This window comes from Polistes dominula, unplaced genomic scaffold (assembly GCF_049000335.1).
Source record: "Polistes dominula isolate Pdom_NZ unplaced genomic scaffold, Pdom_raw_medaka contig_12, whole genome shotgun sequence".
In the NCBI taxonomy this organism is placed as follows: Eukaryota; Metazoa; Arthropoda; class Insecta; order Hymenoptera; family Vespidae; genus Polistes; species Polistes dominula.
In genome coordinates, this window is record NW_028301116.1 from 5,085,221 (window position 1) to 5,099,211 (window position 13,991).

Below are 13,991 nucleotides of genomic sequence, written 5' to 3' on the forward strand. Positions count from 1 at the left end.
TATTTATAATATCATTTCGATATTATAAAAAAAAAATTAAAAAAAATTCATTATTATTATAATTGTAGAGGAAAATAGAAGGAAAAGAAAATATTAGTGACACAAAGAAAAACTATTGGATTAAAAAAAAAAAATAATAGTGAGAAAAAAATAACTGGGTATAAAGAGACGACATATCGGTAAAATAAAATCACAGATGAGGATCGAGGAAGATCGATCATGGCCTCGGTCACTCCTCGGTGTTACGCAGTCGTGAGTTTATGTCGAGAGAACATTTAGTGAGTCAATGACAGTCGCTCGAAGCATTCATCGAGCGGATTCGTGCGTGATCTTTCCATCTCTTTTCATAGCATTCCCTCCTTCCCCTTTTTGCCATCTAATTCTCTCTTTTTCTTTCTTTAAACGATCATGAAAAGAGAAAGAGAATGGTTCTGGTGTTCCGTGGTGAGTCAGTGAGATGATCACGTGCCAACATGCTAAATATAATTGACACTAAGCGATTTACACTGCGAGAGAAATCGATGCGAATTGCGTTAGAGATTGATATTTTTCTTTGTTTTATTTTTCATTTCATTTTATTTTCTTCCTTTCGATCCGATCGACAGAAAGAGAGAGAAAGAGAGAGACATTCGAATTAATTCGCGTTATTCATAATAATCGTCGTTATAGTTTATTTATTTATATCGATTCATACAACACGTGTCTTATGTATTCATATTTCTATATGCATGTAAATACGTAAGCATATTTTTTTTTTTCGAGTGCAAGTGTTCTAAGCAGAGAAAGAAAGAAAGAAAGAGAGAGAGAGAGAGAGAGAGAGAGAGAGAGAGAAAGAAAGAAAGAAAATGATGAGATGATCGTAGCAGTTTTTGATCGAGATCATAGTACTTCTACTTTCATCACGATCAAACGTTCAAATTTCGTTTCATCTTCAACCAGAGACTTGGGATCTTAATGTTATCTACTTCGATTTCTACGCGTTATTCAAAGAGAAAGAAAAGAAGAAGAAACGTTAGGTGAGTCTTAAGATAAGATGAAATATTTCTCCAAGTAAATATCTCTTCTTTAAACGAGAATCTTTTTCTTTAATCAACATCTTCTTCAAAACGTTTCTTCTATCCGTCTTTAAAGTGTTTTGCAATACGTACAAACTCTTTATTGATATTATTGATCCTTCTATTCGATCGACATATGTTTATAGATGAATATACATACACAGATAACATGAATGCACATATGTATTGTATTTATCTAAAACACTCTTTATTTAATCCAGATTTATTTAGATAAATATCCGTGCGTTCTCGTTCTGATTCATGGCTAACAGTAAACGCGTACGCATTATGATAATCACTTATGCTTATAATATACATTTCTTCTTGAACGATCGACATCTTTGTACTATTATATGATGAGATCTTTTCTTTTTGGTTTCTTTATAAGAATTTTTCACGAAGGATATATTTAGATAAAAGGAACAGAGAAAATTCGTAAGATCTTCACGTACATTTTTTACGCTTGACTTCGTTCTATCTCCTTCTCTCTCTCTCTCTCTCTTCTTTTCCTTTTTTTTTCTTTCTTGATCGTAGATTTCGAATGATCGTTGTTCATCTTCCATTTCCTTTTTATCTTCTTTATTTTGAAATTCAACTTTGAAAAAAGATTGAAAGATCTTTTACCCGCGTTGAAATATTAGAAAATGCGTGTGCATCTCGAGTTTCACGATTATTTTTATAAAAGAAAATTATTTATTTTAAATTTACAAAAAAGAAAAAGAAAAAGAAAAAGAAAAGAGATATTTTACATCCCTCTTTTGAATTAATTCTCCTTCTTTTAGCATAATATTATTTTGAGAATGAAAAAGAATGTTTTTAAATACAAATTGCTATTTTTTAAATATAATTAAATGGAAATTTAAATAACTTTGAAAACGTTTTCTAAATAAAGAATAATAATTTCCTCCTACGAATCAGATAATTTATTCCGGAATAATTTTTCTAAATAATAAAAAAAAAAAAAAAATAACAAAAATTAGTAGCGTTGCAATACTAATCTGAGTTGCATATTATTATATTAAATTAATTATACAAAAATATAGTATTACAAAATAATATAAATTTCATATGTAAAAAAATATCGGAATAATTTAATAGTAAGAAGGAGATAAAAAAGATAAAAAAGAAAATTACAGTAAAATATATATTTATGGGTGGCGTTTAATTTTTAAAGCTAATATAATTTTATAAAGAGAGTTATGTGGAAAAAAAATATAGGATAATGTTGACAGGATAGTAAAGACGATAAATAAGATAAAAGATCGAAGCGTTACTTTTATCCTATAAATCGTCTTTCTGGATTTCGCTGGGTACCGTTTGAATCTTTTGCGAACGCGACTAGTCGTACTACTATTTATCTTCCTCCTTCGATCGTGTAGATATACCATTACCACCACCATATTCGATAGATCGTTTGAAAAACTTTCAGATTTCCTCCTTCTTCCTCTTGGTCCGTTCGTTTGCATGTGTTTCCGAGAAAAGTGATTCTTCCAGCTTACATATATATATTTCTCGTAATAAATAAATAAAAAAAAAAAATAAAAAAATGGGGGTACGTGTTGCAAACATGTAGACATTTTTGATAGTGTTAGTGGTTCTGCTTTCCGACTATCTGTTACGCGGAAATGTTCACGTGAAGTTAATTTCGCGTTGATTTCCGGATAACGTAAGAATTCGGCCTATTGAATTCTTGTGATTGTATTAAAAACAAGGATTTCCAAGTTTTGGAAAGAATAACTTTTATTTACAACAGGTTTACGTTCGGATACAAAACGACTTACAAGCGTAACGGCCAAGATAGAAGAGAGAGTTTCGGATGTCGAAGGGGCCCCTTTTAAGGGAAATCGGAACAAGGAATGTTCTAGAAGAAGGGCGTTTTTCATAAGTTAGGGGATTCTCATTGGTGTTCTCACGGTGCAGTGGGGGATTGTTTAAAATTCCAAATTTTATGTTCGGCGTGAAAAAGTAGAAACAGATGTTCCTTAAATTAGTATGCAGCGCAAGTGTAGGTTTTATCTACTAGCCCTAGCAGGTTTAGACAGGTTTTCCAAGGGATCAAGATAATACATCTAAGCAGATATGGTCCACGTCGGGCCTAACACTCCCCCCCCGATAAGAATGAAAATTATAGATTTATATAGAATTTTCATCAAATTCTGATAATGGAATGGCTAATCTGAAACTACGCTTTCTTTTCGCCATTGGTGATTGTACATGAACGGAAGTACTTGGTCTTATGTCCCTAATACTTTCTAAAGCTATAGAGCACTCTGTGTCTTGTGAAATCTTGTGTTTTCCCCCTGAATTGAAACAGTTGTTATATACTACGGTACAAGGTTCTGCTGATCTTGATAATAATTTGAATATTTTGCATTTGACTCCAATGTACAAACAGAGGATTGCTAGGAGGCCATAACCCGCATAAGGCATCCAGTACCAAGCTGTTTCTATAAGAGTACGAGTTCGTATATGACTACCTATCACTTCGGCCTCATTTACTAGTTCGTCCAATTTTTTGCCATATAATTTAAAGTCGGATGTGTCTATCTTCGGTGATTCTAAGGATTTAAGACTATATAATGTTGCATTATCGATTTTGTTAAGATCGTCCTGTAATGATGTCATATTAAAGTGAATAATATCTAATTTGATTTTCTCTTGATTTTCGCTGTTTGTGTTACTTTGCGCGTCTAATATTGCTGTATCTGTTGCCGCAGTGCAACCAGGTCTCATAGATAATATGCATGGTTCTCTTATAGTAGTGCTGTATAATAAATTATTACAAATGATTTTTATTTCTTGTTCGGTGGGCGGTATAGCAACCCAAGACCGGCCATTTGATAAGGCAATGAATGTGAGTGAGTTTATGACAAGCATGTGAGGTGTGCATTTGGAGGCGTCTACGTAATCTACAGAATTTATAGTTGATTTTAGACATGCACCTTGCATATTTGTGAGAAACTTGGCTGCTTTTCTTTTACAAATATATTTACCCTCTAATGTTTTACAATCTTTTAGGTATTCCTTGTCTATGGGTGTGATTACAGTTCTTGCTAAGTTTGTTAAAATGTATTCATATTGATTGTCTATATAGATGAACCGTCCTTCCTTACTTCTACCAGGTATGACTACTAGTTTAGTTGCTTTAAATATATCTTTTTCCATGATGGGGACTTTTATGTGATACAGTAGTCTATTTTTGATAGACGCTATGCTTATTTCACTAACGGTTAGATATTCAAAGTAATTATTATCGTTGATTTCTATCGGTAAGCGATCGGAGCCTTCCTTTGATCTAATTTGCAATAAGACGTTTTTTAAGAGCGCCGGTTCAATTAACTGTGGAGAAATGTCACCCCTTCTAGCATTTATGATTGCCTGGTGGAGTAAGTCTAAGGTTCGTATATACTCGGTGGTTGCTATTTCTAAATCAAATACATGACTAAATATTTGTTCAGTTTCTCTACTGTTTGCGTTCTGCTTGGAAAGAGTGCTAAAATTTTCCTCTATGACCTTTAACTTATTTTTATAGTCTATTAACATTTCGTTGGTTTTTTCTAAGGATATCTTCACTAATTGGGTTTGATTTTTGAATAATTCCGCGTTACGCTTGCTATCCTTATGTACTAAATCTATTTCGTTATTATAATATTGCGCGTCGCTGGCACTCATAGTGCCAAATAAGATTTTACATATCTCGCCGAGCGGGTCGAGTAAACCTCGTCGGCGCCTTGTACTTGTTATTTGGTGTCCAATGGAAGAGAATAGTCGCTCGCGACTGTCCTTAGCCATTAATAGCTGATGCTGCAGGTTGCGGATAGACGTTTTCTGTAGACAGTCTTTACAGGTTCTTAAAACAAGTGTCGTTCCTCGGATAAGGTGACGCTCATGGGCCTCGAGATCGTTGAGGTCGACGTATGCGAGCAGAGTCCACGTAGAATGATAAAGGCGAACCTCGCCTAGTTGTTCCAAGTAGACTGCGGGTAGTGTAGTGAACGTATGGATATAGTATGGAGGCCTCTTCTCCTGTAAGTTGCTGGATGATTGGCCTGGCAACAGGCTCATCAATATTATGGTTAACAGCATTCCTGCAACAAATTGGTATTAGCGAATTTGCACCGATTACAATGTACAAGTAAGGGTTTCCCTTTAACATTTATTAATATATTGACGTCACTCGGTACATCAAGCACTTCATAAGGTCCTTCAAAAGGGACATTGAGACCGGTATTTTTATCTCTTTTTTCTCGTTTCAACCAAACCATGTCTCCTTGTCTGTAAACGTTAGGACGGGCAAATCGGTCGTATCTTTCTTTGGAAGTCCTCTTTGCCTCCTTCAATGCTTCTCGTGCATTGTTACGCATTTCCTTTAGATGAGTTCCAAGTTCCTGAATGTAGTTTTCATATGTGTTTTTGAACTCGTTTGCGTGACTACTTATTGGGTTTGGTGGTGCTCCGAATACTAGTTCGTATGGTGTATACCCTGTGGACTCATGGAAAGAAGTATTATAATTATAAGTTGCAAATTCGACAAAATCATCCCACTTATCCTGTTGTTTGTTGCAATAACTTTTTAAATAATCTTTTAGCATTTGGTGACTTCTTTCAAGACTACCATTGCTCTCGGGGTGTATAGCTGTAGTTCTTATATGTTGGATCCCTAATCGTTTCTCAAACTCTTTCATGAATTTGGATGTAAAATTTTGTGCATTATCTGTTAATATTTTCTTTGGAGTTCCATAAATACATACGTAATGCTTTAAGAATGCGGCTGCACAATTTTCTGCGGTGTAACTAGTTAGGGGCCATGCCCAACAATATTTTGTAAGTAAACATTGCAACGTTAAAATGTATTTATTTCCCTTTTGTGTCTCTTTTAATGGTCCTACAATGTCCATGGCGATTTTTTCGTTAAAGGTAGTTGGCGTGTCTGTAATTACCATTGGCATTTTTGTTGGCCTACGATTAGCTTTTGTCCTTTGGCAAATTTCGCAGTGCCCTACGTATTCTTTTATATCTTGGAGCATTCCTTTCCAATAATATTGGTTCATAATTCTTAAATAGGTTTTGTGGACACCTCGATGTCCACCTACAGGAGAGTCATGGTTTTCCTTCAAAATTCTTCCTATATCCTCTTTATCAGGTAATATTAAATTTGCATCGTGTATAAATATTGTTCCTTCGGTATCTTCTTTGAACCTTGTTTTTATTTTCTTTAGGATAGATTCCCTATTTTCACCCGCGACCCTCTCGAGGTGTCGTAAATATACGTGGGTATTCGTGTTTCCGTGAGGTAACGTGATTGATCCTGGCTTTACTTTAAGTACCGAAACATATGGTTCGGGAAAGAGGACCTCTTCGTGTCCGTTTACCGTATCGTCTAGCTCGTACAGCACTATTTTATCCTTTTCAGATGCTTGGGGCATCGGCTCGTCCGTGAGCCTAATGTTCCTAACTAAAGTCTCGACTTTTAGTATCGGATTACGCGATAACGCGTCGGCGTTTACGTTTAACTTGCCCTTCTTATATACTATCTCGTAGTCGTATTCTTCAAGCATTATTCTCCATCTCATCAATCGCGATGAAGGGTCTCGATTCTTCATTAACCATTGAAGCGGTTGGTGATCTGTTATTATTTTAAATTTTCGTCCCAATAAATATGGTCTAAAATGTTTGATACTCCAGACTATTGCTAACAGTTCCTTTTCCGTAGTTGAATAATTACGTTCGGCGCTGTTTAATGTTCTACTGGCGTATGCGCATGGCAAATCTCTTCCTACTTCTCCCTGTGATAAGATCGAGCCTATCGCGTCGTTGCTGGCGTCTGTCGTAAGTATGAATTCCTTTGAAAAATCCGGGTATTGTAATATTTTATCAGAGCATAGCTCATTTTTTAATGTATTAAAAGCATTCTCTTCTTCTTTCCCAAATACAAAATCTACATTCTTTTGAAGCAATCTGTTTAATGGTCTGACAATTTTGCTAAAATCTTTAATGAATCGACGATAATATCCGGCCAATCCTAGAAATTGTTTTATTTGTTTCGCATTTCGAGGTTGCGGAAATTCTTTTACGGCTCGGCATTTCTCCGGATTAGGTTTTACTCCTTCAGAAGATATTAAATGACCCAGATATTGTAATTCTGGTCTTAAATATTCGCATTTGTCTGGTTGTAACTTTAATTGGACATCTCTAATTCTTTGTAATAAAATTTCGAGTTTTTCATTATGTTCTTCTAAAGAGCTTCCGTAAATTACAACATCGTCTAAATATACAAAACAAACTGTCCCTATCAAACCTCTCAAGGCTTGGTCCATCATTCTCTGAAATGTAGCAGGGGCATTTTTTAATCCGAATGGCATTCTTAAATATTCAAAATGTCCTTGATTCGTAGAAAATGCAGTTTTCTCTCGACTTTTTTCTTCTAACGGGATCTGATGAAATCCGCTTGCTAGATCAAACGCGGAAAAATATCGTGCTCGTCCTAATTGTTCGAGGATTTCTTCAATATTAGGAATCGGATAGGCATCTTGCCTAGTTAATTCGTTAAGCTTTCTAAAATCTATGACAATTCTCCACTTCCTTTTACCGCTTGCGTCGGTTTTTTTGGGTACCACCCAAAGTGGTGCGTTCCATGGTGACGAACTCTCTTGAATTATTTGTTTATCCAGCATCTCTTTTATTTGAGTTTCTACCTCAGTCTGGTGACAATGAGGATAGCGGTACTGTTTTTGATTTATTATCTTTTTATCTGTAGTCTCAATAGTATGGGAAGTTAAATTCGTACATGGTAATGGATCTCCCGGTAGCGCGAATACATCCGAAAATTTCGATATTATATTCCATATTGCTTGCTGTTCGTTAAGGGACTGTATGTGTTCGAGACGCGTATTTTGCCTTAAGATTTCTAACCTATCCTCACTTGTTTTCGCGTGATATACAGAACGTTTTTGTACCTTTCTCCCTCTGAAGATTATTGCGCGATTTTTAACGTCAACAAGTGCGTTTTCTTGTGCTAAAAATGGGCGTCCGAGGATTCCATCACTATCTAAAGGAAAATCATCTTTTACAACGATAAATATGTGAAAGTTTCCGTTTGTTTTTAATAATGCTTCGTGATTTGTAATAACGGGTTCTGGGTTTATTCCCGTGATTTCATTGCGTTTTTCTCGTAGTGGTAAAGACTTGGCTGCTGAATTTTTTATTATATTCACTGAGGCTCCGGTATCGGCCAAAAATCTTCGATAATCTCTTCCGATTCTAATTCTGAGTTCGGCTCCTGGGTTTGCTCTATCTCTTGCGAGGTAGATTCTATGCTGTCGGGCGGGGCCCGATCGAGGTCTGTTATGTAAAAATTTCGTTTCGGGCACTCGTTAGCGAGATGTTGCGTACTCCCGCATTTGAAACATTTAATCTGATTGTGCGAATTCTTCGGGGTCTGTTGTGTATTTGGTATGTTAAAATTCCGCGGTGGTAAATGCTGTTTAGCTTTGTCTAAGAAAGGATTACGATTCATACTTGGGTTGTAATTCCTATTATTTTGTGGTATTGAATATCGGTTGGCTTGACTGTGAGCTAATTGCGACGCTTTTTCCTCTCGTTCTATATCTAATGCCATATTCTGTGCCTTTTTTAATATTTCAGGTCTACAAGCCCGTACTGCAATTCTTATATATTGATTTAATCCGCAAATATATTCTGCTAGTCCTTGTTTGTCCTCGTCCGATAAGCTAATCTTTTTATGTGATGCTGATAAAGAAGAGTCGTTAATAATTGCTCTCCTTACGTCTAGATGGGCTGCTGTAAATCTTCTATTGTAAGCTAATACCGTGTCTCTTCCTTGTATACATTTATTCCTATCTATTCTACAGCTTGAAAGGGTTTTTACCTCCCCGAAATATAGGCGGAGAGTTTCAATGAATTCATCTACGGTGCGGATATCACACCCATCTAGCATACTTCTGGCTTCGCCAATTATTTTATTTGTCCGGACTAATTTAACGAATAGTTTTCTTTCATTTTCGGTAAGTATAGCTAATACACCTTTTATTTCTGAAATAAATCCTTCGACTGACGTAGTTTTTCCGTCGAATTCGTTTATAAAGTTCAAATGCTCCATTAGACTTCGAATATTACTGCCTCGACTATTAATACTAACGCAACTTTCTTCCTCGTCTTCCGTTATATTTTCCTTATCGTCTATATTATCTACCGATTCTATTTTCTGTTCCGGCAGAGCTGATTTCTTCGACATGCTTTTCATTTCTTTATCCATCGCGGTTATTTTACTCTGTAGCTGCATTATAAGTTCACCCATCTGATTCATTCTTTCCGATACGATTTCGGAGAATTTTTGTATTTCTGCTACTTCCATACTCTTAGCCATTTTATATTTATTTATTAATTATTATTTTTTTTTTCAGTAATAATCTCTCAAATACTTAACTACCGACTCGTCAGTAGGGATATTAGACACGTCTATATCAGTATTTGGGTTAATAAAAACTTGTACTTACTGTACAATTGATGCGTCGTTTGCTTTCTCAAGTGCCCTCGGGTTGACTTGCCGAACTTTATCTTCTTCAGGACCCTCAAGTCGCTGATTCTTTCCTTTGGAAATCCCGTACCGCTGCCACCAAATTGTTACGCGGAAATGTTCACGTGAAGTTAATTTCGCGTTGATTTCCGGATAACGTAAGAATTCGGCCTATTGAATTCTTGTGATTGTATTAAAAACAAGGATTTCCAAGTTTTGGAAAGAATAACTTTTATTTACAACAGGTTTACGTTCGGATACAAAACGACTTACAAGCGTAACGGCCAAGATAGAAGAGAGAGTTTCGGATGTCGAAGGGGCCCCTTTTAAGGGAAATCGGAACAAGGAATGTTCTAGAAGAAGGGCGTTTTTCATAAGTTAGGGGATTCTCATTGGTGTTCTCACGGTGCAGTGGGGGATTGTTTAAAATTCCAAATTTTATGTTCGGCGTGAAAAAGTAGAAACAGATGTTCCTTAAATTAGTATGCAGCGCAAGTGTAGGTTTTATCTACTAGCCCTAGCAGGTTTAGACAGGTTTTCCAAGGGATCAAGATAATACATCTAAGCAGATATGGTCCACGTCGGGCCTAACATATCGATCATCGAATTCCGGAAGCGCATCTACTTTACGACGAAACGCGATAGATTTTCTAACCCCCACTGTCCTCCACCCCAAATCCCCTCCCTCTCTCTATCCAACACTCAAACTCCTTTTACACACTCACACACGAACGAACGATCTCATCCTTCGTCCTGTGCCCAACCCAAACTCCGATCCCTAATATTTGGCTATCCCTTTTTACCCTTATCCTCAACCACCGGATATTTTCTTCTTTGCGCCTCCTCTTTTTTCTCGATCTCGAAGTTTGCACGATCGATTTCTTTCGACGACTCTTTCTTGTTTACCATGCTTCAAACAGTATGTGTTTATGGATGTGTGTGTGTGTTTTCTCGATTACGTAGGTGGTAGATACAGATGTGTATAGTAGATGTATAGAAAAGATCTCTGCTCTCTTATCTGTAAACTCATTGATTTATCCACTTCATTCTATTAAATATTTTTTCAACTTATTTATCTAGGGTATTTTTATTTCTGGTATAAAATCTAGGTAACTGGGTAAATGTTTAGTGATATTGAAATACGTACGTATATATATATATATATATACAGGATATTTCAAAATGTGTAAGCTACAATTTTAGGAATGGTTTCGGTACTTTAAAATAAGAACAAAAGTTCGTGTATATAATCATCGTTTCCAAATGATAACTGTTATTTGTCTTCCAGTAATTCATATAACTTTACCGACTTCTCTCTTGTTACAACTATTTACAAGTAAGCTTCTTATTTCGAGTTGTTAACAAATTCAAACAACACCTGGGATATTTTGAAAGTAACGAAAAGATTTATACGATAAGACGTTTCGTGTATTAAAATTTGAAGCTAAACAATTCGAAAAGTTTCTACGAATATTACGAGAATACACGCGTATAATAAAAAAATGATTATAATGCGGAAACAAGGTCATACCTCTTTTTTTTTTTTTTTTTTTAACCATTTTTATTTTAGAACATTGAAACTACATCTTCGAAGTTATGCCTACATATTTTGAAACAACTCGTATATATCGATCTTTATCGTCTACAGCTGCACTCGATTATAGAAGTTGCATTCGTGCAAACATCATGATCGTTCGATGCACTCTTACGTATGCAGTTGAGAATGAAAGGAGGGTGGAAGGGATGTAGAAAAAGATAGAAAAAGAAAGAGGGAGAGAGAAAGAGAGAGTTGGTTCGACATTGGCAGTGCTCGAAATATCCACATTTAAATTCCGATGAACTAGATCGAGCCGATCGTCGCTTGATCGATTAGGAAGGAAGGAAAGAGGAAGAAGAGAGGAGGAGGAGGAAGAGAAGGAGGAAATGGATAAAAGAGAAAGAGAGATAGAACGATATGCTGAAACTATGAGAAACGGTTGGCCATCGTGACGTAATTTCCGGCATACCTCTGACACTCCCACTGACAACGAAAGAAAGGTTTGAATCGATTCAAAGCGAGACAAAGTTTCCAACTATAATACCTATTAAAATTTACACGATTGTGAACTCCGACAATTACTTAGTTGTATATTTCTTTCTTTGTTTAAAACACTTTTTTCCTAAAAAAAATTAAAAAATTCCTTTGAAATGTATAGGTAATATTACTTCAAATAATATGTATTATCTTATATTCTTCGTATTGCTAGTATTTAATTAAATCAATTATTTTCAATATTGTAATACATATTTAATTTAATTTACACGAATGTTAAGTTTAATAATCAAAATATGGCATATATTGTTATTCCAATAAAAAATGTGTTCAAATTAATTTCAATATTATATTGAATATATTATGTACTCACGTGTATCTCTTCGTATTATAAGTAATTTTGTTATTAAATTGTTTCAAACTGTAATATCTATTTAATCTTATCCGAAAGTGAACTCTGTCAATTACAGAATAATTATATAGTTCGATTTTTATTGGATTTTGTTCTACTGAAAAAGAATACATTTACAATTACATAAATATTTTTGTAAACATAATATAACCATCTCTGGTAACTTCGTATTACAACCCTTTGTGTAATTTAATGTAACAGTCACAAGTGGCTGCGTGTAATTTTACATGACAACACACTTGGGATAACTGTACCTAAACTGAAACCGTTCCTAATGTGGAACACCGAAACATTTCAACAAATAAACAACGAAAGCTATCCAAAACCATGTGAAATAATTCGTTTGTTTGTTTTCTTTTTTCTTTTTCACAGCGGTGTAAATCAAATTTACCATGCGAGAGCACGCATCACTAAATTAAATTTACAAAAATCTGAAGTAAAAGAAAAAGAAATAAAAGAAAAATGAATCCAAAAAAAAAATGGAATCTTTTATATAAAATATTGAATAGCAAATATTTTTACAGTCGAGAGCAACATTTTCGTTGTTCAGAAAGTATCGTTGATTAATAAAATTTCCTAGAAAGTAGAATTCAAGGATATCGATCATGGTCCGTTAGAATAGAAAGGAGGAACCGAGAATTCCGACTTTTATTACAATTTTCGAGTTGTCAGACATCGACTCGAGTAACGCTTTGCTCGTCTCCGATTTCACGAGCTGTTCCAAGGGTTGCTGATGTTCACTAGAGAAAGAGAAAGAGAAAGACAGATAGACAGATAGATACTGAAAGAAAGAGAGAGAGAGAGAGAGAGAGAGAGAGAAATAGGGATGGTTATTTCGCATCCTTGTTCGCGAGAGAGCTCGGTCTCCTCGTCGTGACGAAAATTGAAATTCCTCAGGGATAACGTCGAAGGGGTTAGGTGGCCGTTGCCGCAACGCCAGTCAGCAGAGGGGCTTGTCAGGAAGGTAGCGAGGTGAAGGAGGAGGAGGAGGAGGAGAGGGATGAAGAGGGAGGGATGTGGAAATGAGGAGAATGAAGAGGGTGGTAGGTAGAGAGGTTAGGGTTAGTGAACCGTAGGAAAACTAAATCACAACTACCAACTAATTCCATCCGACTAGGGTGGAAGCGGGAGAGGGGAAGGGGGTGAAGGGAGGGATGAGAAGGGGGAGATGAGTTTGGATTCCCGTGGAAGTGGAACGAACGTTCGGAACGTCGACGGTGTGTCCTGAGTGTCGAAGGAACGTTGCTGCCGCGTACCTACTTCGCGGAATGAGGGTTGAAGGGGTATGGAAAGGAAAAGATAATGGTTGGGTGGTTGGAGAAAGAGAAGGAGCAAGAAGAAGAGGAAGAAGAAGAAGAAGAAGAAGAAGAAGAAGAAGAAATAGAAGGGGAAAAGGGCGCGACAAGAAAGCACTTCAAACGCACCACTTTCGACTGAAGCTCACGTAATTTATGCGTTCAATACCCGTCCACGACTGTGCGGAGAGAAAGAAATAAAAGTTGGTGGTTGGGGGTTAGAAAGAGGGGTAGCGGCTGAGTTTGTCCTAAAAAAAAATGTATTAATTCCGAGTCGCAGTAAGACTTTTCAAAAGTTATTGCAAAAGACGTTCGTTCGTTAGATATACCCTCTCCTTTTTCTCTTTCTTTCTTTCTTTTTATTTTTTCCCTTTTTTTCTATCTCGACCAATCAAAATCACTGCGGAATGGAGATACGAACAGATCCTGTGGGAGGAGAAAAAGAGTCACAGCTGCGAGTTTTCACAGAATGATATCGAATGCTATTCCTTTTTTTGATTCGATTTGAAGTAATTCTAATGTGACCGAGGAGTTTGTTTTCTTTTTCTGGTCGATTATTATATATTACAAATAAAGATGACAATTTTTTTTTAATTTCATTTGGAATTGTTTCGACTCTTTAAGGTTCTTTTTTTAATCAAAGCTGATTTCCTATTATCTT

At 35.9% G+C, this 13,991-nt stretch overlaps 2 protein-coding genes and 1 long non-coding RNA gene across 9 annotated transcripts in view; 1 reads left to right on the forward strand and 2 right to left on the reverse strand.

Annotated features, from left to right (window-relative positions):
- The window catches only part of LOC149031084 (E3 ubiquitin-protein ligase mib1-like), a 207,594-nt gene that overhangs the window by 10,961 nt on the left and 182,642 nt on the right, over positions 1-13,991 (reverse strand). The gene's annotated exons all lie outside the window — the stretch shown is intronic.
- Positions 59-13,364, forward strand: LOC149031085 (uncharacterized). The gene is made up of 2 exons (XR_016178082.1): positions 59-1,016; positions 11,436-13,364. It is a non-coding gene; the product is annotated as an uncharacterized LOC149031085 (long non-coding RNA).
- Positions 8,266-9,457, reverse strand: LOC149031086 (uncharacterized). The gene has a single exon (XM_089176881.1). The coding sequence runs from the start codon at positions 9,439-9,441 to the stop codon at positions 8,266-8,268; it is 1,176 nt and encodes a 391-aa protein (XP_089033007.1). The 5' UTR covers positions 9,442-9,457.

Excerpts from the sequence above, each read along its gene's own strand:
- LOC149031086 (XM_089176881.1), bottom strand. The coding sequence starts at position 9,441 with ATGGCTAAGAGTATGGAAGTAGCAGAAATACAAAAATTCTCCGAAATC.